This window comes from Lagenorhynchus albirostris, chromosome 11 (assembly GCF_949774975.1).
Source record: "Lagenorhynchus albirostris chromosome 11, mLagAlb1.1, whole genome shotgun sequence".
NCBI classification, from domain to species: Eukaryota; Metazoa; Chordata; class Mammalia; order Artiodactyla; family Delphinidae; genus Lagenorhynchus; species Lagenorhynchus albirostris.
Genome location: NC_083105.1, coordinates 95,976,030 through 96,003,721, shown reverse-complemented (window position 1 = coordinate 96,003,721; position 27,692 = coordinate 95,976,030). Strand labels below are relative to the sequence as shown.

The 27,692-nt window shown below is 37.8% G+C and overlaps 1 protein-coding gene across 2 annotated transcripts; it reads right to left on the bottom strand.

The window, feature by feature from the left end:
* Positions 1–27,562, bottom strand: LOC132529865 (C-type lectin domain family 12 member B-like). Of its 2 annotated transcripts, XM_060166916.1 has the most exons (10): positions 24,409–27,562; positions 18,490–18,605; positions 9,666–9,796; positions 9,157–9,276; positions 6,980–7,078; positions 5,840–5,959; positions 4,654–4,725; positions 4,360–4,511; positions 2,721–2,827; positions 19–385 (listed from the first exon to the last, which is right to left on the bottom strand). In XM_060166916.1, the coding sequence occupies exons 3-10, from the start codon at positions 9,697–9,699 to the stop codon at positions 244–246; spliced, it is 846 nt and encodes a 281-aa protein (XP_060022899.1). In that variant the 5' UTR covers positions 9,700–9,796; positions 18,490–18,605; positions 24,409–27,562; the 3' UTR covers positions 19–243. The 2 variants fall into 2 exon arrangements, with proteins under 2 accessions (XP_060022898.1, XP_060022899.1); XM_060166915.1 differs by lacking the exons at positions 18,490–18,605; positions 24,409–27,562 and having other exon boundaries at positions 1–133; positions 229–385; positions 9,666–10,887.
* Positions 27,563–27,692: the final 130 nt, after the last annotated feature.

Sequence of the window (27,692 nt, the reverse complement as noted above, 5' to 3'; positions counted from 1 at the left end):
GTTTTTTAATTCATTTATATAACTCTCAGAAAATCAAACAGGTTCTGAGTTTCTAAGTTTTCTGTGCTTCTCTGTTTTTTCTCCTTTAACTCTAGACTCTGGCTTCTTCTATCATGAAGTCATTTATCAGTTTCTGTCACAAAAAAAAAGAGTTATGAATAACATGAAGTGCCAACAGAAGAAAGGCAGGCAGGTCTTGAATATGGAATGTTATTGAGATGTGCAAACCTCATCAGTTTTTTTTTAACTTTCTTCTGAGTGTTTAGCACAGACAGGCTTCTCACACACACATGAAGAGGACATAGTGCAGGTATCCATGCCAACAGTGTTCACATTTGCATACACACAATTCCCCTGGAAATCCGTACTTGGCTTTGGTAGACTCCTGAGAAATTTAGAAAACACAAGTCACTGGCCACTCACTGTGTTCAAATTAAGTAGCATTACTTAAGAACGTGTTATGTGAAACCGATTATACCTGGCGCTGTAGGGAACTCAAGGGAGTAAAGGCACTCTCCCTCTTTGCAAAGAACTCATACATGTATATATACAAAAAGAGATAGACATTAAGTCATAAATAAGCTTCACAAAATGTGATAGTTATTTATGAGTATTTATAAGTGGGAAAAGGTACACCTGTATAGAGAAGAAGAGAATGGTCCAGCTGGAAAATTATGGCAATAGCAGGAAAGACAGGACATATGATTTGGGGTACATAATTAAGTTTAAGTACAAATTAGCATGATAGAAACCACATGCATGTACAGCTACCATTGGAGGAGGGATATTTACTTATAAATACATTAGATATAAAAGCTAGCCAAAATTAGTAATGAAATTTAGAATATATATGTATATGTATATATGTGTGTGTGAGTGAGTGTGTGTGTGTGTTTATCCTTAAATAACCTGGATTTGAACTACGCAGTTCTACCTATATGCGGATTTTTTCAATGGTAAATACTACAGTACTACAGGTTGGTTTAACATGTAGTTTTGGAACTGCCTATAGAAGGGTAGACTATAAGTTCTAAGCAGATTTTCCACTACATGGAGGAGTTAGTGCCCCTAACACCCTTGCATTATTCATGGGTTAACTGTATATGTAATATTTCAGGACACTTGCCTCTGCTCTGATAATGTTCATTTTACTTTAATTCACATTTTACTTTAATTTACCACTGATATAAATGCCAGAGGGTAGATGTTATCAAATATGCTGATTGAATTTAGTCCTTTACTAAAGGTCTAGATTATAAAGAGCATTTTAGATCCATGGTAACAAGACTATTTTTCATCAACTCTAGAGCAAAGCTGGTTGTTCAGTACTATCTTAAAAAAAAAAAAAAAGGCAAAGCTTATTTCGTGATTTATTAAATGCGTAGTACATTTCTTTTAAAAATGCCAAAGGAACTAGAAAAAAAATTCTGAACTGTGTTGGGCATATTAAATCGCCAAAATATTTCATATGTTATTTCATTCATTCATTCAACATACCTACTGAATGTTCTATGTTCCAAACATTGTACAAGGTTTGAAGCAGAGGAAAACTTTCAATTTACAAAATTCCAGTAATTAAAATGATCAACAATAAAGTTAGAATAGACTAACAATTTGATGCAATAGTGCAGGCAAGGCTGGGAAAATATTCAAGAATATTTACACATAAAATATTTACACAAACTATGAAATACTTAAGGGACATGTAAAAAGGCTAAAATTATTTAAATATTAAATTTTAGCATATGATAAATGACATTAAAATCAGTGATGAAAGTAAAATGAATCATTTAAACAATACTGACAATTGATTACTTAATTGAAATACATAGAGAGACATATAATTATATCTACATTTGAACATACATGTTTCAGCTTTCTACCTTATGTCTTAAAATAAATTTCAAATGAACAAAGACAATCTCATTATACTTCAATGTTAACCATTTGTTCATATAATAAAAGCAAATAAACTTAAAAGGACAAATTATTAAAGGAAAACACTGGTAAGATATGTGTGCAAGAGAAGTCACAAACTTAATATATAAGGAATCATACCAAGAAATAAAAGGTAAATATTATAAAAAGGTCAAAAGTATTATTATAAGTTATAAGAAAAACAGCCTCACTAAACATAAGAATAATATAACCTAAAGGAACAAAATAAAAATAATCAGCTATCAAAATTATCAAACTTTAAAATATTATCTAAGATTGGCACACAGTGATGAAACAGCTTGAAAATATTTTTTCTGCCATAGCTGTCTAATGCAGTGTTTCTGAATAGCAATAGAAAAATATGTACTTAAAACCAAAAAAAAATCCCAAATTATTTGGCTGAGGAAAGACAATTTTATCTATACTTCTTCCCAATAAAAATACCAGAGAGGTCCCCATATTCATACTAATGATATTCTTCCCCACATTATATTTCTTATCTGAAATTGTAATCATTCAGCTCATCTAATTAATAAGGGTATATTTACACTAATTATGAAATATCTAAGTGACTTTATGATTTACAAAATTGCTGACAGTATAGTATGAAATAAAAACAAGAAATAAAGAGGTCTAAATTCAATCCCTCTTTGAGAAGAGAAATGATCTTCTCTATTTCCTCAAGCTCTTTAGGCCAAAGGATCTTCTCTATTTCCTCAAGCTCCTTAGGCCAAAGACATTGAAAAAGGAGTAAGGAATTGGATTTTATACCAGAAACTTACAGGCCAGGAGAAGGAAGGGAGCCATCCTCCCACTTCCATTGATTGTCCTCTTCATTATAAGACAGGCCAAGCCAAGTGTGATTTGCTGCAAGTAACTTCATGATGTACTACATGGAACCAAAATACACAAAGGTGTTAATACTAAGAGTGCGTTAGAGATAAAAATATAGAACTTGTGTCTAAAGAATCATAAAAATAAAAATAATGCAGTCTATATATGCCCACTGATAAATAAAACATTAAAAAATATTTCAGTTCTTCAGTGTCTGTGCATTTCTTAAACCAGGAATTAAACACCAAGAAGAAAAAAAAAAAAAAGACAGAGCTAATAGAAAATTTTATTTTATTTTTTTTAGCTTAGTTCCAGTAATGATAAAGGTTTTTATTTCCCCAGTGTATTTTAGAAATATTTAAGTTGTAAAAGAAAGGGCACAGCATTAACTGTATTGTAATTTCATCCGATTTTTTACACTTACATATATTTTTTAAGTCTATCACACAAATGCATGCACTTGGTTTTAGAAGTCAAATGATGCTAAATATTGATATATACGAAATAGTAGTCATTTCCTCCCTCAATGAATGCCATTCTCCAGAGGCAATTAACTGTTCCTAACTCTTTATTAGTTCTATGACTTCCTATTTTATGAAGGCAGAATTTTTAGTCTCATGCCCTATCTTCTCACCTCCTGTATCCTTTTGATATAGTTATTTCACAGTTTTTACTAGGTAAAATTTACCATACTTTTACTAGGTAAATATTACTTTTTTCTGAACCGAATAGTAAGCGATGATTATAATAGAAAATTTTATATTTAAGAAGACACCACACCAAGATATGAATTACTTTCTTATTTTATCATTTATTTAATGTTGTGCCTATTCTTAGAGCTTGAGATATATCATTGAACAAAAATGAGAAAGATCCCTGCTTCTGGGGGATGTGGGCCAGATAGAAGTAAAAAACATAGGTGTAAATGATATGATACGTAAGAAGGTGACAAGTGCTATAAAAAGTTAAAGCAGGGTAAGAATGCCTAAAAGCACAGAGGAGGGTCTGGCGGTGGGGTGGGCACTGGTACACAGGTTGCAATTTTTTTTTTTTTTTTTTTTTTTTAGTACACGGGCCTTTCACTGTTGTGGCCTCTCCCGTTGCGGAGCACAGGCTCCAGACGCGCAGGCTCAGCGGCCATGGCTCACGGGTCTAGCCGCTCCGCGGCATGTGGGATCTTCCCGGACCGGGGCACGAACCTGTGTCCCCTGCATCGGCAGGCGGACTCTCAACCACTGCGCCACCAGGGAAGCCCGACACAGGTTGCAATTTTAAGTAAGGTTGCCGGGGCAGGTCTCATTAAGAAGGTGACAACTGAATAAATAGTTGAAGGACATGAAGTAGTTCGCCGTGGTTGCATCTGAGAGAAGAGTTCTGCATGCAAACACAGTGTTTCTGCAGTGAATGCATGCATGGTGTGTTAGGAAAGAAAGGTGTGTTGATGTGGAGCACGCCAGGGAAAGATGAGTGGAAAACAAAGCAGGAGAGTGCCCCTTACCCTGGTTTCAGAGCTGCAGGTGAGCCCTTCCTTCTCCTGGTGGCTACTATACACTTATCCCAGAAGTAAAGAATGAACTACAATCTCACCATCAATCTACTCCTTTCTGTCTTTAAAAATGTAGCATTCAAAGAGATGCAAAGATCCGAACACTCTAACCAAGAAACAATTTGCACAGTTTGGTGGTAGCAGTGGTCTCTGTATTGTACCCAGTGACTCAGAGAAGGTCCACACCTGTCTCCTAGGAAAGAAAATATTTACAACTCAGAGCCCACAGAACCTCACAAACAAGGCCTCATGTCTTCACACGTTCTCCCACTTCAAAGAATGAGGCTGTTATTAAAAATTACTATGTACTCGGAATTTTCTCACTTCCAAATTACCTTGTTCCACATTTAGTTCTTGTAGAGCCTCAGTGATATACTCATTCTGTTTTTGGAGCTGCTGTAAGATTTCTATATAAGACAACAAGACTTAACATTAGATAGGAATACACATGTCATCTGATTTTTTACTGTGCAAGAGTCATAATAATAATAATGATCAAGTGGCAAAACGTACAAATAATTTTAGTCCAATTCCCTTCCCTACTTAATTAGCTTCATCTCTGGCTGAAGTAATCAGCTGCTTAGAAACCATCCTTTTAAAATGCACAACTTAGTTATTATAGTCAGCAATACTGTATTATAAGCACAAAGTTGCTAAGAGATTAAAACTTAATTGTCAACACAAAAAGGAAATGATAGTTATGTAACATGATAAAGGTGTTAGCTAACACTATTGTAGTAATCATACTGCAATATATAAATGTATCAAACACACATGTTGTACCCCTCCAAATTACACAAGGTTATACATCAATCATATCTCAGTAAAAAAAAAAACAAAACAGTTTTTTAACATGACGAATCACTAATGGACTTTCAGATGGTTCATTTAATTTTTCACTATAGGTTCAATACCTCAAGGGAAAAAAAAACCCTACCATTTTAATGCAAGACCTTTGTAAAATATTTATTTATCACAACATAGACTATTTTTATATTATAATTTAATTAGCATAAAAGCAGCTTTATGATTACTCTATTATTGTAAGTGCCTCTCCTTAGGAGGCACTCAGAAACTATGAAAACACCACTGCTTTTCAGATATTTGAGTTCTTCCATTTTCATGCTCCCTCAACATCTTGCACATCTACTGCACACCTTGAAACTTTGGTTTATTTTTGGTCTATATATTTTCTCTAAGCCTCCCAAGGGCAGGGTTCATATTGTATTTATCCTTGATCACCAGCCACGTGGCTGGCATCTGGTGTGCACTGAATAAATGTGAATGATTAACTGAATGAACGAATTAATTAATTAATACAAGAGGCTATATTTGGTAAATGTGAGACACTCAGTTTCAGAATATCCATGAAGAACTAAGAGGCAAGAAGCCATCAAAACCACCATGCTGCTCTATTAGCTCCCATTGCATTATGCAACCAACCATTTTATGGCTGCAACAAGAAAAACAATCTAGCATTCTAAACTATCTAAAGATGGTTTGTTCTAGATCTAACATTACCTTTATTTTGCTCAAGAGCTTTTAGGACCTGAAGAAAGTTTTCCTCTTTGTTTTGCAAAGACTCAGTCTGTTGGATAAGGCTCTCCATCTTGCTCTCTGATTCCTGAACACTTTGAAAGTCTGGAACAAGCATTCCAGATGAGTATAAAACACATGCTCAGTTATGAAACAGTAGCGTATTAGATTGTGAAGCTTAATTTCTATAGTAGATCTTTAATAAAGTTCCCCATAAATGTTTTCAAAAACTGCAAAAAGATATTTGGCTAAGTATGTTTTCATTTATCCACTATTATTTCTAACGTCTATGCCTAAATCTAAAATATCATCCTAATTCCTTATAAGATTAAGTGTGTGTTTATATGAACAGGACAGTGGTTCAACTGAATTAAAATAGATGACAACAGCAAGAACCAAGTCTCAAATGAATCTTTTGGCATCATGCCTTGATGTAATGTGTAGAATTTCACTTCCTAATCAAATTTTAGAATTCTGAATTTCAAGCTAACTTTATCAATGAGAAACTACTATTTTTTTCCATATTCATAAGTCTTTATTATCTTTAAATAACCTTGGCTGCAAACATTTACAGACCAGAAATATTTACTGAAAATATCTGTAAATTCTTTCTAGCTTTTTTTTTTTACATCTTTATTGGAGTATAATTGCTTTACAATGGAGAAACTACTATTTTAAAATAACCAGTTGTGAACAATTTTAATAATAATCCAAACATTCTGTTGGTCTAATTTAGGATGCTGCAGGAATGGGCAGTTTGAACAAACTGAAAAATTCCTTTTTATTTTCAACATAAAGACAGTTACAAATTCATCGAGCTTAATATATAGTAACTTCTAACTTTCAAAATACTGATAATAATCATTACACTCAGTAAATTCTGCAGTAATTTCAACAATATAGCTTCCCTGGAAAAAAAAAAAAACGTGGTTACTGAGAACTCACAAGGTTAAATTCATTCATATAGTAAAAAGTTGTGATACTTTTCATGTCATTTTTTCCTGTTCTCCATTCAGTATGGCAATAAAACATTTACCAAAAACTATTCTCTGGGAATGGTTTAATGAAATATGATCATCTGACAAATAGTCTATTATTTCTTTTCTCCCAATAGGTCAGACTTACAGTGATAACCAAAGAATCCACACAACATCAAGAGCAGCAGGCTGAACACTCCCAGGATCACAGGGGTTATTCCACATAGAGAGAAGGAAAAACGAGAGGCTAAGAAACAGAGTGAGGGAAATCAGAGGTAATGTAAACTCCTGCTATTTGAAAGACTAATATCATTATTTTCCTTTTATTATTGTTAAAATGCCCACATTTTCTGAAAAATAATGCCCAATGTGTGAATTACTATGAACTATTAGGCTGAATGACAGGGGGAAAAAACTATTTTGGAGGATGTGCAGAAAAGAATTAAAGTAGCAGACCTGACTTGTTATCCTGAAAGGCCCGCTTACAAGGCTGGCCTTGGCTGGCATCTGGAAAGCTACATTTCAGTAGGGTTTCCACAACCATTAATTGATAGGCACGGCTTACCATGTCTCCACTGTTTGTGCAAACAATATAGCTTGTGCTGAACCGTTGCTTTCCTTCAGGAAGTCTGTAATTTTGTTACATGCCAGCTGGAAGCTGCCTGTGTGATTAACCCCCAGTAAATACCCTGAACATTGATTCTCTAATGAGTTTCCCTGGTTGGCAACATGTGACACATAGTCCCAACTTGTTGCTGGGGAATTCGTGGGACCTGTGTGACTCTACTGGGAGAGCACCCTTGCAAGCCTGAGCTTGGTCTCCCCAACACTTCACTCCATGTGCCTTTTCCATTTGCTGATGATGCTTGTTAGCCATTCATTGTCGTAAATCTCAGCTAGGAGTACAACTGTATAGAGTCCTGCGAGTTCTCCTAGTGAGACATTAAACCTGAGTATGTCTTTGGGGACTTCCAGCACAGGTGAAAATTTTACATACAGGCATTATTAAATATCCTTAAACCAGACACAAAATTTCAGTTCAGATTACATTATCCTCATTAATATGATCAGATGGAGAAATGCTTAACAATTTTAAATCTGTGTTATTATTAAGATAGAACTCTTTATTTGAACTTGATGTAGTAGTATGTTCCTTTCATAAAGAATTACAGTAAATCTTAGCGAATGTTTTAAAGGGATGATATTTGGTTTTAGGTCAAACAACATCTATAATGTATTCAATTTCACAAAAATAATATGCTACATCCCCACATTCTAGAAACTAAACTTTCAGAGATCACTGTTAATAGTCTTTTATTGGTAAGTTTATTTCCCTCCAAAATAAATGTATAAACTCCAGTGTAAAAAAGATATTTCTTTATATTTTGGAAGAATTGTATTTCTGAAACAAGGTTAAAAAATTGCTGTCAAGAGAATGGTTATATTCATGACTAATACCCAAATCATTTCTTTAACTTTCTGAATCATATAACTTGGTGGTTATCAACCAGAGGAAAGTTTGTTCCCCAGGGGACATTAATAAATATCTGGAGAAATTCTTGGCGTCATAACTGACAGGCGGGTGGTACTGACGTCTAGTGCATGGATGCCAAGAATGGTGCTAAACATCCTACAATCACTAAACAGTGTCCCACAGCAAAGAGTTACCTAGCCCAAAATGTCATTAGTGCCGAGCTTGGAAAACCCTGTTCTATTAAAACATGTTAAGTTTAATTATGATCAAAAGGAGGCATCATGTAATAGGGTTCTACCTTTCTTTGTTTTTTTACAAATTTTCTGAGTTTTAAACCTTGAACAAGCTTAAGTCCCTCAGTTTCATGTAAGAAAACAAATCTAAATTTGGACCAATGGCTTCTTTCATCTTTAACTATGCTCTTTAATATATGAAAATTTCAAACCTGTCAGAAAATACACTTTCGTTTTACTTCTATATATGTTTTTTGTTGTTGTTGTTGTTTGCGGTACGCGGGCCTCTCACTGTTGCGGTCTCTCCTGTTGCGGAGCACAGGCTCCAGACGCGCAGGCTCAGCTGCCATGGCTCACGGGCCCAGCCGCTCCGCGGCACGTGGGATCCTCCCGGACCGGGGCACAAACCCGCATCCCCTGAATCGGCAGGCGGACTCTCAACCACTGCGCCACCAGGGAAGCCCTCTATATATGTTTTGAAAATGTTTTAATGTTTGTATTTTCTCTAAATTTTAAAATTTCCGAATAGTAACAAATAGAGAAACATAAAATGGAAGATGTATCTAAAGATAACAAAAAGAGACCGTAAATGAATAAAATCTGGTATATCTACTTTACCATCCACATTGGTGTGCTCAGGAATCGGGTGCCATTCATCCTCAGGTGGAGGAGGAGGAGGAAGGGCAAGAGGCTCTTCCACATCCACAATAGGGATTGTCTCTGTCTGCTCTGTGTTTTCTTTTAGCATAGAAAATATATAATTACTTTATAACCTTGTAAAGCAAGTGAGATTAGAACTTAAGAGATTCATTACCATTTTCAAAGGTCACTGGAAATACAAATATAGTAGTAGTAAAATCAAAGATACTCAAAACACATTTCCACTGGACAGCCCATCCAGCTTTCCTAAAAGTATTTAAACTGGTTGATTACACTTTGGATCAAGTCAGGAAACAGATAATTATTTCTTTTAAATATATTTAAAGGCACTCTTTCAGGTATATGTGGGAAATATTAAAAATACAATGCCCCTAGTATAATCATAACCAGCACTTATGACAAACAAAAACAACAAAACTTTTATTTCCATTGAAATGGCACAGGACATTTAGATTTTAAAAAAATACCTGGAGGTTGATCACAGTCTGAAGCAGTTGACATTGTGGAGACTTTTGGATGATTTCTTTATCCCAAAGGTGAAGGAGAGCTTACAAAGTTGTTGGCGGATGAATGAAGAGATATTTCTTCCACTATCCTCCTACAGTTGATGACAAGTCCAGACCTCTCAGGTGGTACAGCTACTTACAGTTGTATGAAACTAACTCAATTTGGTAAAAACCACAGAGGAAATATGAATCTCTAACTGGATATTTTCTAATAGGTATACAAAAATAAAATCACGTCTACTTAACTAAACTATGTACAACAAGCCTTTAAATACCATCTGGTTTGTACAGGTAATAGTCCATCACTCCAGAAATAAATTAGGAAAAGCCACTGTCATAAATAATATAATTGAGTAGTCTAGAGTGAAAATTTTTATGAGAACTGAGTATGCAGTAAAGGAGACACAGGTATATGGAAACTAAGGTTCTAGACAACCAGAGGAATTTTTAAAAGGAATAATGCTGTAAATAACATATCTGTTCATCAAAGGTGGAGTTAAATGACTGCTTATATAAAAAGGCATTTGAAGAGAGAAATCACATCATAAAACCTATATGTCCAGATAGTGACAGTTTGGCTTAAGGTTTTTTGGTACTACCTCCACCCTGACTTTGTTTCAGAGGAAAAACAAATTCTATTCATATAAATATGGTTGGGTAGCCACCGACAATCTACCTTTTGCTCTTTACTGCTCAAGTGAAAAAAGTTCAATATTTGTAGTGGGAATAAATAGATATTGTACACAAACAAAAATAGACCTAAGACTCTTATCAGGGCTATAACCTCATAGAAACTAATGTATGTGTGAGTCAGGCGAAACCACACAAGATGCCTCAGATACAGGCAGTGGTCATAAGTTTCCCACGGTCCTATGTCCAGTTCAGATCAAAAGGTCTTACAGATAATCCTAAAAATATATCACATTTTATCTTTTAATGTATGAAATACAAGGTTGGTTGACCAAGAAGAATATTATAACATTCCTGTTCATTCAAAGATCTCAGTAGGGGCTTCCCTGGTCGCGCAGTGGTTGAGAGTCCGCCTGCCGATGCAGGGGACACGGGTTCGTGCCCCGGTCCAGGAAGATCCCACATGCTGCAGAGTGGCTGGGCCCGTGAGCCATGGCCGCTGAGCCTGTGTGTCCGGAGCCTGTGCTCCACAACGGGAGAGGCCACAACAGTGAGAGGCCCGCATACCACAAAAAAAAAAAAAAGATCTCAGTAAACCAAGGGTAGAGATAGAAGAGATTTTATAAAAAATATTCTACACCGATTGTCCGCCTATATTGTAATTCATTTTTATTTTGTTTACTTTCTGACTCTAAATTGAAAAATCTGGTGTCACCTTCAAGATAGCGGAGGAGTAAGAGGTGGAGATCAACTTCCTCCCCACAAATACATCAGAAATACATCTACATGTGGAACAACTCCTACAGAACACCTACTGAATGCTGGCAGAAAACCTCAGACTTCCCAAAAGCCGTGTGGCTGACAGGGTCTTGGTGCTCCGGCCGGGTGTCAGGCCTGAGGTGGGAAAGGCGAGTTCAGGACATTGGTCCACCAGAGACCTCCCAGCTCCACATAATATCAATCAGCAAGAGCTCTTCCAGAGATCTCCATCTCAACACTAACACCCAACTCCACTCAACAACCAGCAAGCTACAGTGCTGGGCACCCTGTGCCAAACAACTAACAAGACAGGAACACAACACCACCCATTAGCAGAGAGGAGGCCTAAAATCATAATAAGGCCACAGACACCCCAAAACACACCACCAGACGCAGTCCTGCCCACCAGAAAGACAAGATCCAGCCTCATCCACCAGACCACAGGCACTAGTCCCCTCCACCAGGAAGCCTGCACAACCCAGTGAACCAACCTTAGCCACTGGGGGCAGACACCAAAAGCAACGGGAACTACTAACCTGCAGCCTGCAAAAAGGAGACCCCAAACTCAGTAAGTTAAGCAAAATGAGAAGACAGAGAAACACACAGCAGATGAAGGAGCAAGGTAAAAGCCCACCAGACTAAACAAATGAAGAGGAAATAGGCAGTCTACCTGAAAAAGAATTCAGAGTAATGCTAGCAAAGATGATCCAAAATCTTGGAAATAGAATGGAGAAAATACAGGAAACGTTTAACAAGAACCTAGAAGAAATAAAGAGCAAACAAACAATGATGAAAGACACAATAAATGAAATTAAAAATTCTCTAGAAGGAATCAATAGCAGAATAACTGAGGCAGAAGAATGGATAAGTGATCTGGAAGATAAAATAGTGGAAATAACTACTAAAGAGCAGAATACACAAAAAAGAATGAAAAGAATTGAGGACAGTCTCAAGAGACCTCTGAGACAACATTAAATGCACCAACATTTGAATTATAGGGGTCCCAGAAGAAGAAGAGAAAAAGAAAGGGACTTAGAAAATATTTGAAAAGATTATATTTGAAAACTTCCCTAATATGGGAAAGGAAATAGTCAATCAAGTCCAGGAAGAGCAGAGAGTCCCGTACAGGATAAATCCAAGGAAAAACACTCAAGACACATATTAATCAAACATATTTATCAAAAATTAAATACCAAGAAAAAAATATTAAAAGTAGCAAGGGAAAAACAACAAACAACATACAAGGGAATACCCATAAGGTTAACAGCTGATCTTTTGGCAGAAACTCTGCAAGCCAGAAGGGAGTGGCAAGACATATTTAAAGTGATGAAAGGGAAACACCTACAAGCAAGAAGGTAATTTGTAAGGTGAAGCATAATCGTACTAAAGACTAAAAGAGCTATTTTGAATATGAAAGATTAAAGAATTAGTGAACTATTTAGAAATAATGGGGCATATATGTTTCATGATGAAAATAATTATTACATTATATCATTGGTTAAAAAAGAAAAATTGCTATAAAGAGGTATAATATTGTAAAGAAAAATGATAAAGAAGTAGATCAGAGAACTGACTTTTTGTTTAAGTGCAGAAAGTTAGTGATTAGGAAGAAATGGAAATGTTTGATGGACTTCCAAATGTGAGAAGTTAAGGCCTAAGCAAATGTTTTCAAGTTCTAATATTCCAATTACAGTGGTGTTGAGTGTTGAGCTTACCAGATGGTTGTTTCAGATGAAGTCTCTAGCAGTTCGAGAGAGCAAGACAAGAATAAGAAGGGACTATAACAAAGCCAGAAAGAACATATAGCCAGAACATAAATAATATTCCTCTTTCTCAGGCTACATAGGGTTATTTTTTTATTACACTCATTCTGTTTGAAAATTTCTGTAACAACTTGTTTTTACATCAAAATAGGTTTTTCTTTTGTCATCATTTCTCCATACTAGAACTCAATGTAAAACTCTTGCAAATGTACCAGTCTAAAATGGGTTTTTTTGAAGGAATGAAATCCACAATTGAAATACATTTCTTTATTGTGTTTTTTACCATTATTGAATGGTGAAAACAGATAGAGCTATCAATCCTTTTCTACTGAGTTGAAACATATATATTCCAACTGCACTGTCACCGTTTATCCATTACACCATTGGAAATGCCACTTTAGACCACTAAGGGGGAAGCCAATATATTTCTACTCTTTATAATTAGAGTACAGACTGAAGGAGAAGGGAACCAAAAACCTCAAAACCTGAAGTTTATATATAGAGAGAATATTTAGAGAATATAGAGTATACTTGTATTGGAATGAATTGAAAAAACAGACTGTAAAAAGTATATGTTCTGAAAAAAATGTTTCAAAGAATAAAGCAGTTGAATTTAGATATATTTTAAAGGAACCAGGGATTGACTAGCTCTTCATCTAATAAAACTTAACATCTGAAAACTTTATTTTTCAAAATCTCCTTCAGATAACTGGGGAGAATAATGAACTATTAGTATTCATGTATTAATATTTCCACTTAGCTAACACTAGCATAGTTTAGAAGATGGATTTAAATATCCCATTACATACAGTTTCTATTTAGAGCCCAAGCTAGTGTCTAATTTATATAGGGATTATATTTAGAATCATAGTATTTGGTGGTGGTCATAGTGGTGATGGTGGCCTTTTTGGTGCTTTTTTCTTTTTTAAGTTCAGTGTTGAATTCTGTGCAAAATGGGCATGGCCCTTTAAATTATATTGCCCATTCATCTCCCTTGCTTAAAAACTGCCTTTCTCCGTAGAAGATGCAAATTGTGAAGCCTGAAGTACAAATATGAACTGCTTTCTCACATGTTCATGAAGAGCTGGCAAATACTGAAGCTTCTTTGACAACAAGAGCCAATAACATATAGAGCCCAGAAGAGTCGTCTTGAGCTACAGCTCACACACTGTGCCATTCGCCCACTGGGGTTCACCTCTTCCATTGGGACCAGATTCCAGCAGAAACTACCACACTGACACAGGTATCACCAACTATATCTATAGCTGTCGCTCTCAGCTTATCTCATCGTTACTAGTGCATATACGGAGCACAAAGAATAGAGATTTTAAAAAGTAATCCAGTAAATTTAATCTTGTAGAAAAAGAACTAACCCATTCAGGTTTAAAACTCACTCTACAAGGTAAATTACCTCAGATTTTTTAATGGTTTACCATTGAATATAACTGATAGCACTGTTAGAAAATATTTCAGGATATCTCTCAGATTAACTGAGTTAATAAAGCAAATGGTCACATCGATGAAGTCAGGATATGAATAATAAAATAATTACTTAATCAGTAATTAATTGTTCTTGTCTGTATAATAGTGTGTTTCTCTATTTCACATCCAAATCTAGAATTTTCTTATTTATGTGATATAGCTTCCATATTCATGAGATATTACAAACTTGGTAAAGAATTTTTAAAGGCATTATAAACCTATTTCTGCACAATCATGTTTTCTTATGAGAAGTTATCTTGTGGGAAACTATTAAATGTTATAAGTGAATATTATGAACACACGAAGGCCTATATATTTTCATCAGTATAAAAGACAACAACAGGGCATAATTCTCTGAGGAAATAAAATATATAAAAAGTGTTTTATTTGATGATACGCTGGCAAACTAGTGAACGTAAGAGTTTTAAAACTTTTTGTGTTATCAGAATTCTATTCTATATAAATTGCTTTGATTATAAAAATGATATTTGAAATACTTGAAATAAATTAATTAACTTTTCAAAAAATTTGCAAGTAAAGTTAATATTTCAAGGAGAATTGGTTGCTTTTAGCCTATGCCTTCAAATATTATGGGCACAATGCTACACACCCCACAAGAGTACAACTAAACTAATTTGCATCCCAATTGTAGGGCTTTCATTTTTAACAACTTGTTGGAAGAGATTCTTCAGGAGATCACGGAAAGTAAACTATCTTTAATCATAAAAAAAGAGTGAAGATAAATAGAAAAAAAATCAGGAGAACTCCTGAAAGAGAAATTTTAGAATAACCTACTATGTAACACTAGTTATCTTTACAATACAAAATGACTCATAAAAATTATCTTTTTATTTTTCTGGATAGGGACAGTTTTTAAGTGTAGTATAAACATTTCATAGATCATAGCACTGTTACCCTTTTAAAGTTAAATACCACATTTGGAGAACTCCAGGTAACAGGTGAAATGACATCTAAAGAGATGCTGGTAACTGATAATTTTAGGAATGGGAAAGAAAATAATCTGAGGCAAAAATCTTTCTTGGAAGAAAATTGCAGAAGTAAAATCATGCATCAGTATTTAAATGGTATGAAATAGTGATTTCAATAATACACAGAGAACTCAGAAAGACAGAACCTGAAAACTTAGTTTCAAAAAAACCTGTTGATGTCTGCATCTTAGAATTTTATCTCAAAAATGTTTAGAGATGAATGAAAAACACCCAGGATATGCAGAGTTGAAACACATCCCTTCCAAGAAGCAGATGCAGAAAGTGAGTATTTTTTTCTCCCAGTCCCTACTGAACTCTGATATTATTTTCTTTTCCTTGTTAAATAATTTTTCTAAAGAATGTCATTATAATTTAGCATATGGCACATTATATCTAACTCTTTTTCAAGATTTTGTTACTTAAAAGATTTACCTGATGGACTTCACATGGTAAGAAGAAAACAAGTATATAGATCTCCTCGATTTGGAAAAAATCCTATTCTGTCAACTCCCTTCACACATACTGATAACTTACATGCTTTCCAAGAAACAGTGTGACTATGGTGTGGTAACCACGTCTCTCTTTTAATCTCCAGAGACAAAAGAGCAGCTAATTTACGCAGAAGCAAAAATATGCGCTACAAAGTCCAATCGGACAAAGATAACAAGAACTGAATCACCTGAAGAAAAAGGTAAAGTTTATGTAGAGGACCTAGCTTACCTGTCCTCCAATTGCTCAGCTTACCAAGGCCTCAAATAACTAAGTTAGCCTGCCCAGTTTCATGAGGTTGCTTAAACTATATCTTATAATCTAAACCAAAAAAATGGTATTGAAAGTGAAATGTCCATATTTAGTATATTCCAGATAATTAATGTAGTTTGGGTGCTATATACATAAATTCATAACTGAGCAAATCAAGCAGGAAAATTACTGCTTTTCAATTTGGAAACAATTGTGAATCTCCTGATGTCTATATCCACTCATTTTATGAAGTTTCAAGAAACAATATTTGATTAACATTATTTGATACATGTTTGGAATTATAATTTCTTCTACTGTTGAAGAACTGTAGTGAGGCTCCAATGAGAAAATGATGGATATATATGCAAGCATATGATATTTACAGGATAATAAATATCTTCTGATTATGGGTCAATAAAATTGACTATACAGATATGTTTTACTTATTTATTTATGGCTGTGTTGGGTCTTCGTTTCTGTGTGAGAGCTTTCTCTAGTTGTGGTAAGTGGGGGCCACTCTTCATCGCGGTGCGCGGGCCTCTCACTATCGCGGCCTCTCTTGTTGCGCAGCACAGGCTCCAGACGCGCAGGCTCAGTAGTTGTGGCTCACGGGCCCAGTTGCTCCGCGGCATGTGGGATCTTTCCAGACCAGGGCTCGAACCCATGTCCGCTGCATCAGCAGGCAGATTCTCAACCACTGCGCCACCAGGGAAGCCCCAGATATGTTTTATTTAGAAGTATGTTTGCATCTCAAAAACCAAGTCCTCATATCTAGTATTCACTTTGTATTCATAAATCATGGAGATGAATCAGAGGATTATTTTGGTAAAGATAGAATAAGTGACTTCCCTCAGAGGTATATAGTAGCAGAATAGGGAGTAGAACCCTGGCATCTAACTCTCAGTCCGTTGGTGTTTCAAATTGTCCAGTATCCCTTTCAATTTATGATTTCAAGTTTGAAGACATTCAAGAGTTAGGGTCTTGAATTTACGGAACGTCCCCCTCTAAGCCCTGTAACTCAGTCTTTCCCCTGCTGGTCTCCTCAGCCTCTTTGTTTTCTGTCTGGGCAGGGTCTTCAGTTCCATTTGCCTGCTTTCCCACTCTAGTGATTCTTGGAATCTTCTGTTTCTTTCTCCTTTTAACAACAGGAGTCTTGCGATTCACGGGTAAGTGGAAAAAGATCTGTGACCTGAACCAAATGTCTCCTCCCTTAAGAATTAACATTGCGCGGGCTCTCTCCAGTTGCAGCAAGCAGGAACCATTCCTCCTTGCGGTGCGCGGGCTTCTCACTGCGGTGGCCTCTCTCTTTGCAGAGCACGGGCTCCAGGCGACCAGGTTTCAGGAGTCGTGGCTCACAGGCTCCAGAGCGTAGGCCCAGCAGCTGTGGCGCATACGCCCAGTTGCTCTGCGGAATGTGGGATCCTCCTGGACCAGGGCTCGAACCTGTGTCCCCTGCATTGCAGGCGGATTCTCAACCACTGCGCCACCCGGGAAGCCCCTGCAATGTTTTCTTGAGATTCTAGTCTGTCCTTTACTTTTAAAATCCTCATGAGGGAATTCCCTGGCGGTCCAGTGGTTAGGACTCCACGTTTCCACTGCTGGGGGCCCAGGTTCCATCCCTGGTCGGGGAACTAAGATCCAGCAAGCCTTTCGGTCTGGCCAAAAAAAAAAAAAAGTCCTCATGAATTTCTCTTGACCAAATTTGAATGAAAACATTCTATTGGGACTTCCCTGGTGGCGCAGTGGTTGAGAGTCCACCTGCCGATGCAGGGGACACGGGTTCATGCCCTGGTCCGGGAAGATTCCACATGCCGCGGAGCGGCTGGGCCCGTGAGCCATGGCCGCTGAGCCTGCGCGTCCAGAGCCTGTGCTCCACAACGGGAGAGGCCACAACAGTGAGAGGCCCACGTACCGCAAAAAAAAAAAAGAATCCGCCTGCCAATGCAGGGAACACGGGTTCGAGCCCTGGTCTGGGAAGATCCCACATGCTGTGGAGCAACTAAGCCCGTGTGCCACAACTACTGAGCCTGCACTCTAGAGCCCACGAGCCACAACTACTGAAGCCCACGTGCCTAGAGCCCGTGCTCTGCAACAAGAGAAGCCACCACAATGAGAAGCCCTCGCACTGCAACGAAGAGTAGCCCCCGCTCACTGCAACTAGAAAAAGCCTGCGCACAGCAACGAAGACCCAACATAGCCAAAAATAAATAAATTTATTAAAAAAAAAATTCTATTACCTTCTCAAATTTAAAAGAATTAATTTCTCCATTCTCACAAAATTAAAAACAAAAAAGATATTAAAGACCATTATGGTTTCATATTACTGAGAACCTAGAATATAGATAGGAACTTTTTATTTCTAATGTCAGAAGTTTGACAATTCATCAGAGATGGGTGAATCTAGTTGCTTCAAACATCTACCTTTTCCGTCAGTCTTGCCAGGCTTTGGGTACTACCAGGCCTTGATCTATTTTGTGACTCCGAAGGTGACCGAAGAAATCTCAGGATGGAATAAGTCCCTTCTTGATCACTCATCTCTAAAGTAAAAAGAGGTGAGGTATGTGTTTTGCATTAAAACTTTGTAACAGAAAGATTTTTATCCAAAGAAAAATTAAAAGGTTAGTCTATAGCAACACACCAGGATTAAGATGTATGTGTGTGTCTGTGGACGTGTGTTTATTAACTCCTTCAAGTGCCTAAAGCATGTAGACTGAGACTGATTTATATAAGAAATGAAAACCTTTCAGTATTTTTGCTAAAGTCATTTGTACTCCTAGTAACTACAGCCATGATTATTAGAAAATAAGGAAAGAATTTTTTTAAATTTACCAATAGATTAGATACGCTGGGTCCTATTCAGTTCAGCTCAAAATGTTCAACGTATATATATACACATGTTAGACAAAGTGATACCATCCCAAATTACTGAGACACTTTTAAAACTATTAATTCAAAAAACAAAAATTCTACTTTTGGGGATTCTGAAAAAATATAAATATCTTGGCTTAAAACATATATATATATATATATATACACATATATACATATATACATATATATGTGTATTCAGGACTACATATCAGTAGTAAAAAGTTCTTACAAGGGGGCCTCCCTGGTGGCGAGGTGGTTGAGAGTCCGCCTGCCGATGCAGGGGACGCGGGTTCATGCCCCGGTCCGGGAAGATCCCACATGCCACGGAGCGGCTGGGCCCGTGAGCCATGGCCATGGAGCCTGCGTGTCCGGAGCCTGTGCTCCGCAATGGGAGAGGCCACAACAGTGAGAGGCCCGCGTATCACAAAAAATAAGAAATAAAAACAATGTATAGTTTTTATCCATATAGATTATACCATAATGTATTTAGGCAATCCCATACTGCTGGACATTTAGGTTGTTTCCATTTTTTTGTGAATATTAAAAAAAATTTGTCCTGTACTTTCAAATATTTCCTTAGGAAAAAAATTTTAAACAAGAAATTATGGGGCCAAGGGATATATACATTAAAGAACTTTGATACATATTACCAAATGCCCTCCAGAAAAGTTGTTTCCATTTATACAACACTAGTGTGAAAGTGTTCACATTTGATATTTTTAAGAAATACTGGTGAATTATTCTTCTACTTGAGTTTCATCCACGAATCTTACCTCACGTGAAGACCTATAATCTTCCAGTGAAAAGAAGTTCATTTCTATAAGTCTGTTTCTATGAGCCAGACCCTGTGGGGGAAGAGGAGTGAGGTAGGAAACATAAGGTGAAATTGATTATGCAGAGACAAACCCAGCCCTATTTCACCAGGTTCTAACCACATTCCTTGCTTATTCTTTTCTTCCCTTACCAACCTCCAGCCACAACTAACCATCACCCTTTAGAAGGCATCCCCATTCTTCACCTACCACGTCTCTTCCAACTACTTTACAAACACAGTCTATGGAATGTTCTGACCACTAGGACCCCCCCACCACTAGGTTATGCTGCCTGTTGTCTGGCTGTCAGCTGACCCACTCCTATCCTCCGATGCAATTCTTAATCTCAGAATCACCATTGAGTCTGCCACTTGTCATCATGGGCAGGCAGTCAGCTGAATTACCTCCCAGAGACTAATTTAATTCAATCACACAAAGTTTCATGAGTGGAGTCTGGACACTTCAGGAACACTGACTGCTGTGCATTTTCTTCTCTCTTTACCGTCATCCTGGATTGACTTTGTCAATCTCAAAACAGAAAGATCCCGAGCCCTCAATCCCAATGCCAGAAAGGAACGAACGAAGTCTGCTGAGAGAACGTAGGGAGTAGGGGTGGGAGAAATAGTAATGGTTGTCAAAAGGTGGCAGAGAGAGATGCCATCATTTGCTGGAGGACTGCTGTGTGTATAACCATATTGAAACCTCCCAGCGCTGACAGCTACTTACTATCATCCCCCTCTTACAAATGAAGAAACTGATGTTAAGAAGGTAATTGACTTACCAAAGACCACATTATTGCTAATTCTTGACCCATGTTTAAAATCAGGCCAGATTGAATACACAGAGCACAGATGGGCGTTGGATTCAGAAGAGCCTGGATTTTCAACTAATCTCTTGCCACCAAGCATGAATTCTGGAACCGGGCAGATCTGGCTTGAAATACCAGCCCTCACTTCTACGTGTGACTTGAGGCAAGTCACTTCACTTTTTTAAACCTCAGATTCGACGAAAGTAAAATAGTGCTTTTGCTTCCCAAGATTGTAGGGTATATAAAGCGCTAACCAGACCTAATGCTAACGTTCATTAAACGTTAAATACTATTATTTGAAGTCCAAGATTCAAATCCTTTCTAGCTGTAAAAATTTGAACTCGTCACTCCAAATCTTCAAGCCTGTTTCTTCACACGTTCAATAAGAATATCACTCACTTTACGTATCTGGAAGAATTCAATTAGATTAGCACTACAGGTAGGATTTCTTAGACTTCAAAAATAAGTAAATATTCATTTTTTTCTCTTTCTTCGAGGGGTCTATAAATAGTGAAAGAGCCAGGACTGCAATACAGAAATGCTGACACACTGAGCCAGGAGTGCAGATGCTTAGAAGGAAGCGGGGCTGGGCGGGGGGACCGGGGGGTGAAGGCGGTGCATATTAACACAATGTAGGAGCTGGGAGACATGGCAGCATCCCACTGCCTCTATAGAAAAAGGCATTCCACGACCTCAGATCTGGTTATTTTATGTCTTACCACCCCATGGAGATATTGGTCATGTTGAGCTTTTTTTCTCTTTTGTTTTACATGCCCATAGCTGGTAAGAGGGTGGATAGCTCTCATGATGGAGGCTGAGACGAGGGCAGAACATATTTTCACACTTACATAGTCATCTGTTTCCTCTGCATAAACTCCATACCATGAGAACATCGGTCCCATTCGTTATTCTAACTGTAGCACATAGAAGAGATATGAGGCCTACATGTGCCCTTGATGAACAAGGTGGTTAAAGGTAAGAACTGACTACAAAATCTAGATTTTTCATAGTTTCGTAGAGAGACATCATGAGATTAATAATGGGAAAGCCAAACTGTGTAGCTGCTCCCTCTAAGCTCCAGTTTCTTTTTATTACGAAGCTCTGATTTCTGGGAAAGGCAAATCCCTTCTTAAATAAGAACTCAAACCAGCATCAGAAGATAACAGCAGTAACTTCAGACAGGACTAACTGAAACTCCTATAGCATTGCCATTTGGTCAAAGAAGCACAAAATGGAAGCACTAAACTTCATCTATCACACCCACTCCTTAAGAAAACAGAAAGATGAATAGTCTGAAGATGTTCTGAATGTTCCTGTACATTGTCTTCTGAATTCACTTTTGTGCAAAACACAGGTAACACATACACAACATGAATACATAAAGCACCCACTTACTTCCTAGCTGCTTAAAGGCGTTCTGCATTTAGGAAACCACACCTTTTACCCGCCCCTTCCTGCTGATATTAACTTCGTCAGCTAGAGGCTTAGCACACAGCTCCTAGTCACACCTTCAAACCTCAAAGGCTTATCATTTCACAGCAGCAGGCTGTTCTTCCTGTCCCAGCCTGAAGTGAAGGCTTCAAGAACTACCACCAGATCCCAGGGGAAGATGGTCTTTCTCTCTCTTATCGGGAGGAGTAACCTCACCTGTCCAGGTTCCCCCCTCCATGGCTATTTGTCCTAATGCCTAACCTTTATGCCACTGAGCCATATGAAATTTCCTGGCTCTTACAGTAAAAACTCAAAAGAACACGTTGTTTGAGGTTTCCTGTTTCCCTAATTAGCTACTTTGTCCTTCTTTTTTTTTTTAAAGAAGATTTTGGGGGTAGGAGTTTATTAATTAATTTATTTTTTTGCTATGTTGGGTCTTCGTTTCTGAGAGAGGGGTTTCTCTAGTTGTGGCAAGCGGGGGCCACTCTTCATCGCGGTGCGCGGGCCTCTCACTATCGCGGCCTCTCTTGTTGCAGAGCACAGGCTCCAGACGCGCAAGCTCAGTAGTTGTGGTTCACGGGCCTAGTTGCTCCGCGGCATGTGGGATCCTCCCAGATCAGGGCTCGAACCCGTGTTCCCTGCATTAGCAGGCAGATTCTCAACCACTGCGCCACCAGGGAAGCCCTGTCCTCCTTCTCTTGACGATAAAATCTATTCTAATGGTCTAGAGAATTTCTCTATTGTCCCAGCTGGTCTCCAGCAGCCAATCAAACAGGAAGCATCCTTCCACCAACTTCTAACTAAATGAGAACACCTGAGGAAATAAGAAAGCATGAAAAAATAATGGCAAAAAAAAACAAATAAAAGGATTTTGGATAACTATTCAGACTCTGTGCCACTAAGGGATAAAGCCTATTCACAGGTCGAAAGGGAAAATAGTTCTGTGAAGTACTGCCATAATGAAGAATTTCAGTTCTTCAGTGTTCTTGCCACTGTATCACATGGTTTGGACTCTAAGCTCATCCTCAAATCATTCATTTACCTTTGTTATTTTTATTAATTTTTTTGGATTTTCAATCTAGCTCATTGCCATATAATGCTAGGAAACCAATTATTAAAATAATCAAAAAACTTAAGGTCCACACAAAAACCTGAACACACATGTTTATAGCAGCTTTATTTAGGATGGCCAAAACTTGGAAGCAACTAAGATGTCCTTCAGTAGGTGAATGGATAAACAAACTGTGGTACATCTAGACAATGGAATAATATTCAGCCTTAAAAAGAAATGAGCTATCAAGCCATGAAAAGACATGGAGGAACCTTAAATGTGTATTACTGAGTGAAAGAAGGCAGTCTGAAAAGGCTACAGACAGTATGATTCCAACTATATGACTTTATGGAAAGGCAAAACTATGGAGCCAGTAAATAGATTAGAAGTTGCCAGCTGTTGAGGATAGAGAGAAACGAATAGACAGAGGATTTTAAGGGTAGTGAAAATACACTGTATGATACCATAATAATGGATACATCATTATACATTTTTTCCAAACCTATAGAATGTACACGGCCAAGAGTGAAACCTAATAATGTAGGTTCATCAGTTGTAACGAATGTACCACTCTGGTGGGAGATGTTGATAATGAGGGAAGCTACGCATGTGGGGGGGGGCAGGGAATATACAGGAAATCTCTGTACTTCCCTCTCAATTTTGCTGTGAACCTAAAACTGCTCTAAAAAAAGTTTTTAAAAAAAAAAATCATATGGATCAGTCGTTGAACTTGCAGCACAACCCATGTTCACAGGTCTCACACATTTCAAATGAAAACAAAGTAGTCTAACAATAGGATATATAAAATAACCTCATGTATATTCATTATTATTATTATTTTTTTTTTTTGCGGTATGCCGGCCTCTCACTGTTGTGGCCTCTCCCGTTGCGGAGCACAGGCTCCGGACACACAGGCTCAGCAGCCATGGCTCACGGGCCCAGCCGCTCCGCGGCATGTGTGATCCTCCCGGACTGGGGCACGAACCCGTGTCCCCTGCATCGGCAGGCGGACTCTCAACCACTGCGCCACCAGGGAAGCCCCTATATTCATATTTTAAATGCCCACATGAATAGATTCAGCCTGGTATCAATGAAATATCTACTTGTACTTTTAACAGTAAGAAGAGGCACAAAACCTGGTTTTTCTTTCATATAAGGCACTTTTTTTTTAAATCTCTGCCTCATATGTTACTACGGCTAAGAGGAAACATTAAAGATTATTTAACACAACCCTTTACTTCAAAGACCAGAGGTTTAAACATTTGACATTAAGCAACTCTTTCCACCATGCCCCGCTACCCTTGACCCTTAGAAAAAGTTCCAGATTTAGCGTTGGTTTCATGGCAGAGATACCACCATTTACCCACCTGGTAGTCCTCCCCAGAAGGTCAAATTCCACCAGAGGCTGGTCAGCTTTCAGCTTTCCATGGGTTATGTCCCTCAAAGGCTTTCTTGACCTCAAGCGAAGTTAAGATGGTGTTACTAGGGCAATACTACAGATTTCCACTCCCCAATTTATAATCTTAAATATCTATTTCTCTATCTACAATGATTATTGGGGCACAGTAGGAATAGGCACATGTAGGCACAATAAGAAAAGAGAAACATAATAATGCATAGTTTGTGTTACATTCATGTAAAAGAGGGGCATGGGGGAAACTGGGTGGGGGGCGTATGGGAATTCTTTGTGCTACCTTTTCAATTTTTTGTAAATCTATAATTTAAAAAATAAAGTATATTTTGTAAACAAATATATATAAATAAAATAGAACGGTACAGCCTGGCAGATCACCCCGATTCTCACCCATCCTCTTTGCTGTGCTGTATTGGTTGCTTTGATTGAGGAACTCAGACTATACACAGAACTTAGGATCACAGTTGGGCCACATCCAAAAGACACATCCTTATCCAATGTGTTCGAATATACAACTCTGTGGTATGAGTATGTGCATTTGAAAAATTCATGGTAATGAAAGGTATCCATAGTGACAGAAATGAATCTCTTACACCTCAGACTAAGTTACAAAGACAAATAATCTGAAGGCAGTAAATATAAAAGACAATAAAATGCTGAAAAAATGTTTACAAAGCACCTACTACATAGAAAAGACTGTCTTAGATGCTGGGTAGTGACACTCCATCCCATGAAGGGGCAAATAAAGGGATGAGGCACAAAGTCAACACTTGAAAAGTAAATTTAGGGCTTCCCTGGTGATGCAGTGGTTAAGAATCCACCTGACAATGAAGGGGACATGGGTTCGAGCCCTGGTCTGGGAAGATCCCACATGCCGCGGAGCAACTAAGCCCGTGCACCACAACTACTGAGCCTGCGCTCTAGAGCCCATGAGCCACAACTACTGAGCCTGCGTGCCACAACTACTGAAGCCCAAAAGCCACAACTACTGAAGCCCACGTGCCTAGAGCCCGTGCTCCACAAGAAAAGCCACCGCAATGAGAAGCCCTCACACAGCAACGAAGAGTAGCCCCCGCTCACAGCAACTAGAGAAAGCCCGTGCACAGCAACAAAGACCCAACTCAGCCAAAAATAAATAAATTTATTAAAAAAGAAAAAGAAATGTATTTAAAGAGGTCTCTTTATTATGGGGGGAGTGAGAGGTGGAGACATGTATCTGCTGACCTGAGTGCTATAAAAATCCTGTTTCACATAAAACTAGTGCTGTACAAAATTTAATTTTTAATGCTCGTTTTCCACCAGCCACTTACAATCAAGCAAGAGCCAGTTCAAAAATGACAAGAATATCAGAGAAAATATAAAATATTTCTCCTAATGACCTATTCTCCAATCTTGGTTTGAATATGAGAACCTTAGTAGATAGTGAAGATAGACCATAAGTAAATCAGCACTAGGGGGAAGTTAAGAATGAGGACGGAGTTAACATATCAAAAACTTTCTAACCCAAGGACTATTTCTCCCCAGTCTTGCTCAGTCTTGAGTGGATTGCCTTATTCAATAGGAGCCACAGAATGATTATTTTGAGGAGCAACCAAAATTGTGGGCCCACAGTTTTCTCCTTGAGGTTGACATCTAGCTTAAGAGAATTATAACATAGTTTTATAGTACACATCCATCAAGGTCTACAGCTTGAACAGAAATGCTTATTTTCATATAAGAGACCTCAAGGGGGTGACAGCAGTCTTGCACAGTGGCAATCTGGAGATCAGGTGACTTTCCATGGCAAACCCGAAGAGGACGGCCACGCATTTTAATGCAATGCAAAGGACCAGAAGCACTCCAAGGTAAACAAGCTTCCAAGCCATGCTCTAGAGCTACACTGTCCAAAGGGTAGCCACAAACCTCATCTGGCTATCTAAATTTAATAAAAATTAAATAGCACTTTAAAAAAGTCTATTGGGGACTTCCCTGGTGGCACGGTGGTTAAGAATCTGCCTGCCAGTGCAGGGGACAGGGGTTCGAGCCCTGGTCCGGGAAGATCTCACATGCCATGGAGCAACTAAGCCCGTGTGCCACAACTCCTGAGCCTGCACTCCAGAGCCCGCGAGCCACAACAAAGAGTAGCCCCCGCTCACCGCAACTAGAGAAAGCTCGCATGCAGCAAAGACCCAAGGCAGCCAAAAATAATAAATAAATAAATTTATAAAAAAATAAAAATAAGTTTATTGACACCAATTATACTAGTTATTCCACCCATAAGTGAGAAATCAACGATATGACTTATAATAGACTTATTACAGTAAATGAAAAATGTTAATTATAGAATCTAGATTGGCATATGGGTGTTCATTTTACAATTCTTTCAGGTTTTCTATGTTTGAAATTTTTCATAATAAAATGGTGGAAAATATTTTTAAACAGGACTATAAATTCAGTTATATTAGCCACATCTCAAGTACTCAGTAGCCACATGTAGTATCCAGTGGCTACCCTATTGGACTGCTCAGATACAGAACATCTCTATTATTGCACAGTTTACTGGCCATAGCTGCTCAGGAGCCCCGGTGAGCCTTCAGACACCAATTCTTCCACCCTAAGGTCCCTGGGCAAAGCGGATGATGACTAACAGGACTGCATACTTTTAGAGTGAAGGTTCAGATGGAAAAGTAACAGAATATCAGGGCATTAGCTACTAACAGGAGAAGTAATCAGGTCTATCAGAAAGAAGTTGAAGGGAACTGAGAAATATGACTGGGATGTGTTCATTAGGAGTTAGGATATAAATACACACACACACACATATATACATAAGTCTAAATTTTAAATAATTTTTAGAGCTGAGAACTCATTTACTTCCCACAGATATACAAAATATATACATTGTGAAATAATGGAAACAGGGGCATAATAAAAGATGTGCCTAATTTGGGGTACTGACTTTACCTTCGTAACCTTGAGGAAATCACAGCTTATACAAAAACATTTAAATGTGAATGACCCCTGAAGGGTTTGTGAGAAATGTAAAAAATCCAAAACCTTCTACAAACAACTTCTATAAGCACCAAAAAATTAAATCCCATCAGGTATGGTAGAAACAAGGGAAGATCTACAATTGCCTTTAAATGGATGGGAATCTGGCTACATATTTCTATGTGAAAGACCCTCTGCCATAGAATGCACCTACTAGAACAATTTTTATCTTTAAAATGAATCAGAGATACAGCCTCCTGAAGGAAA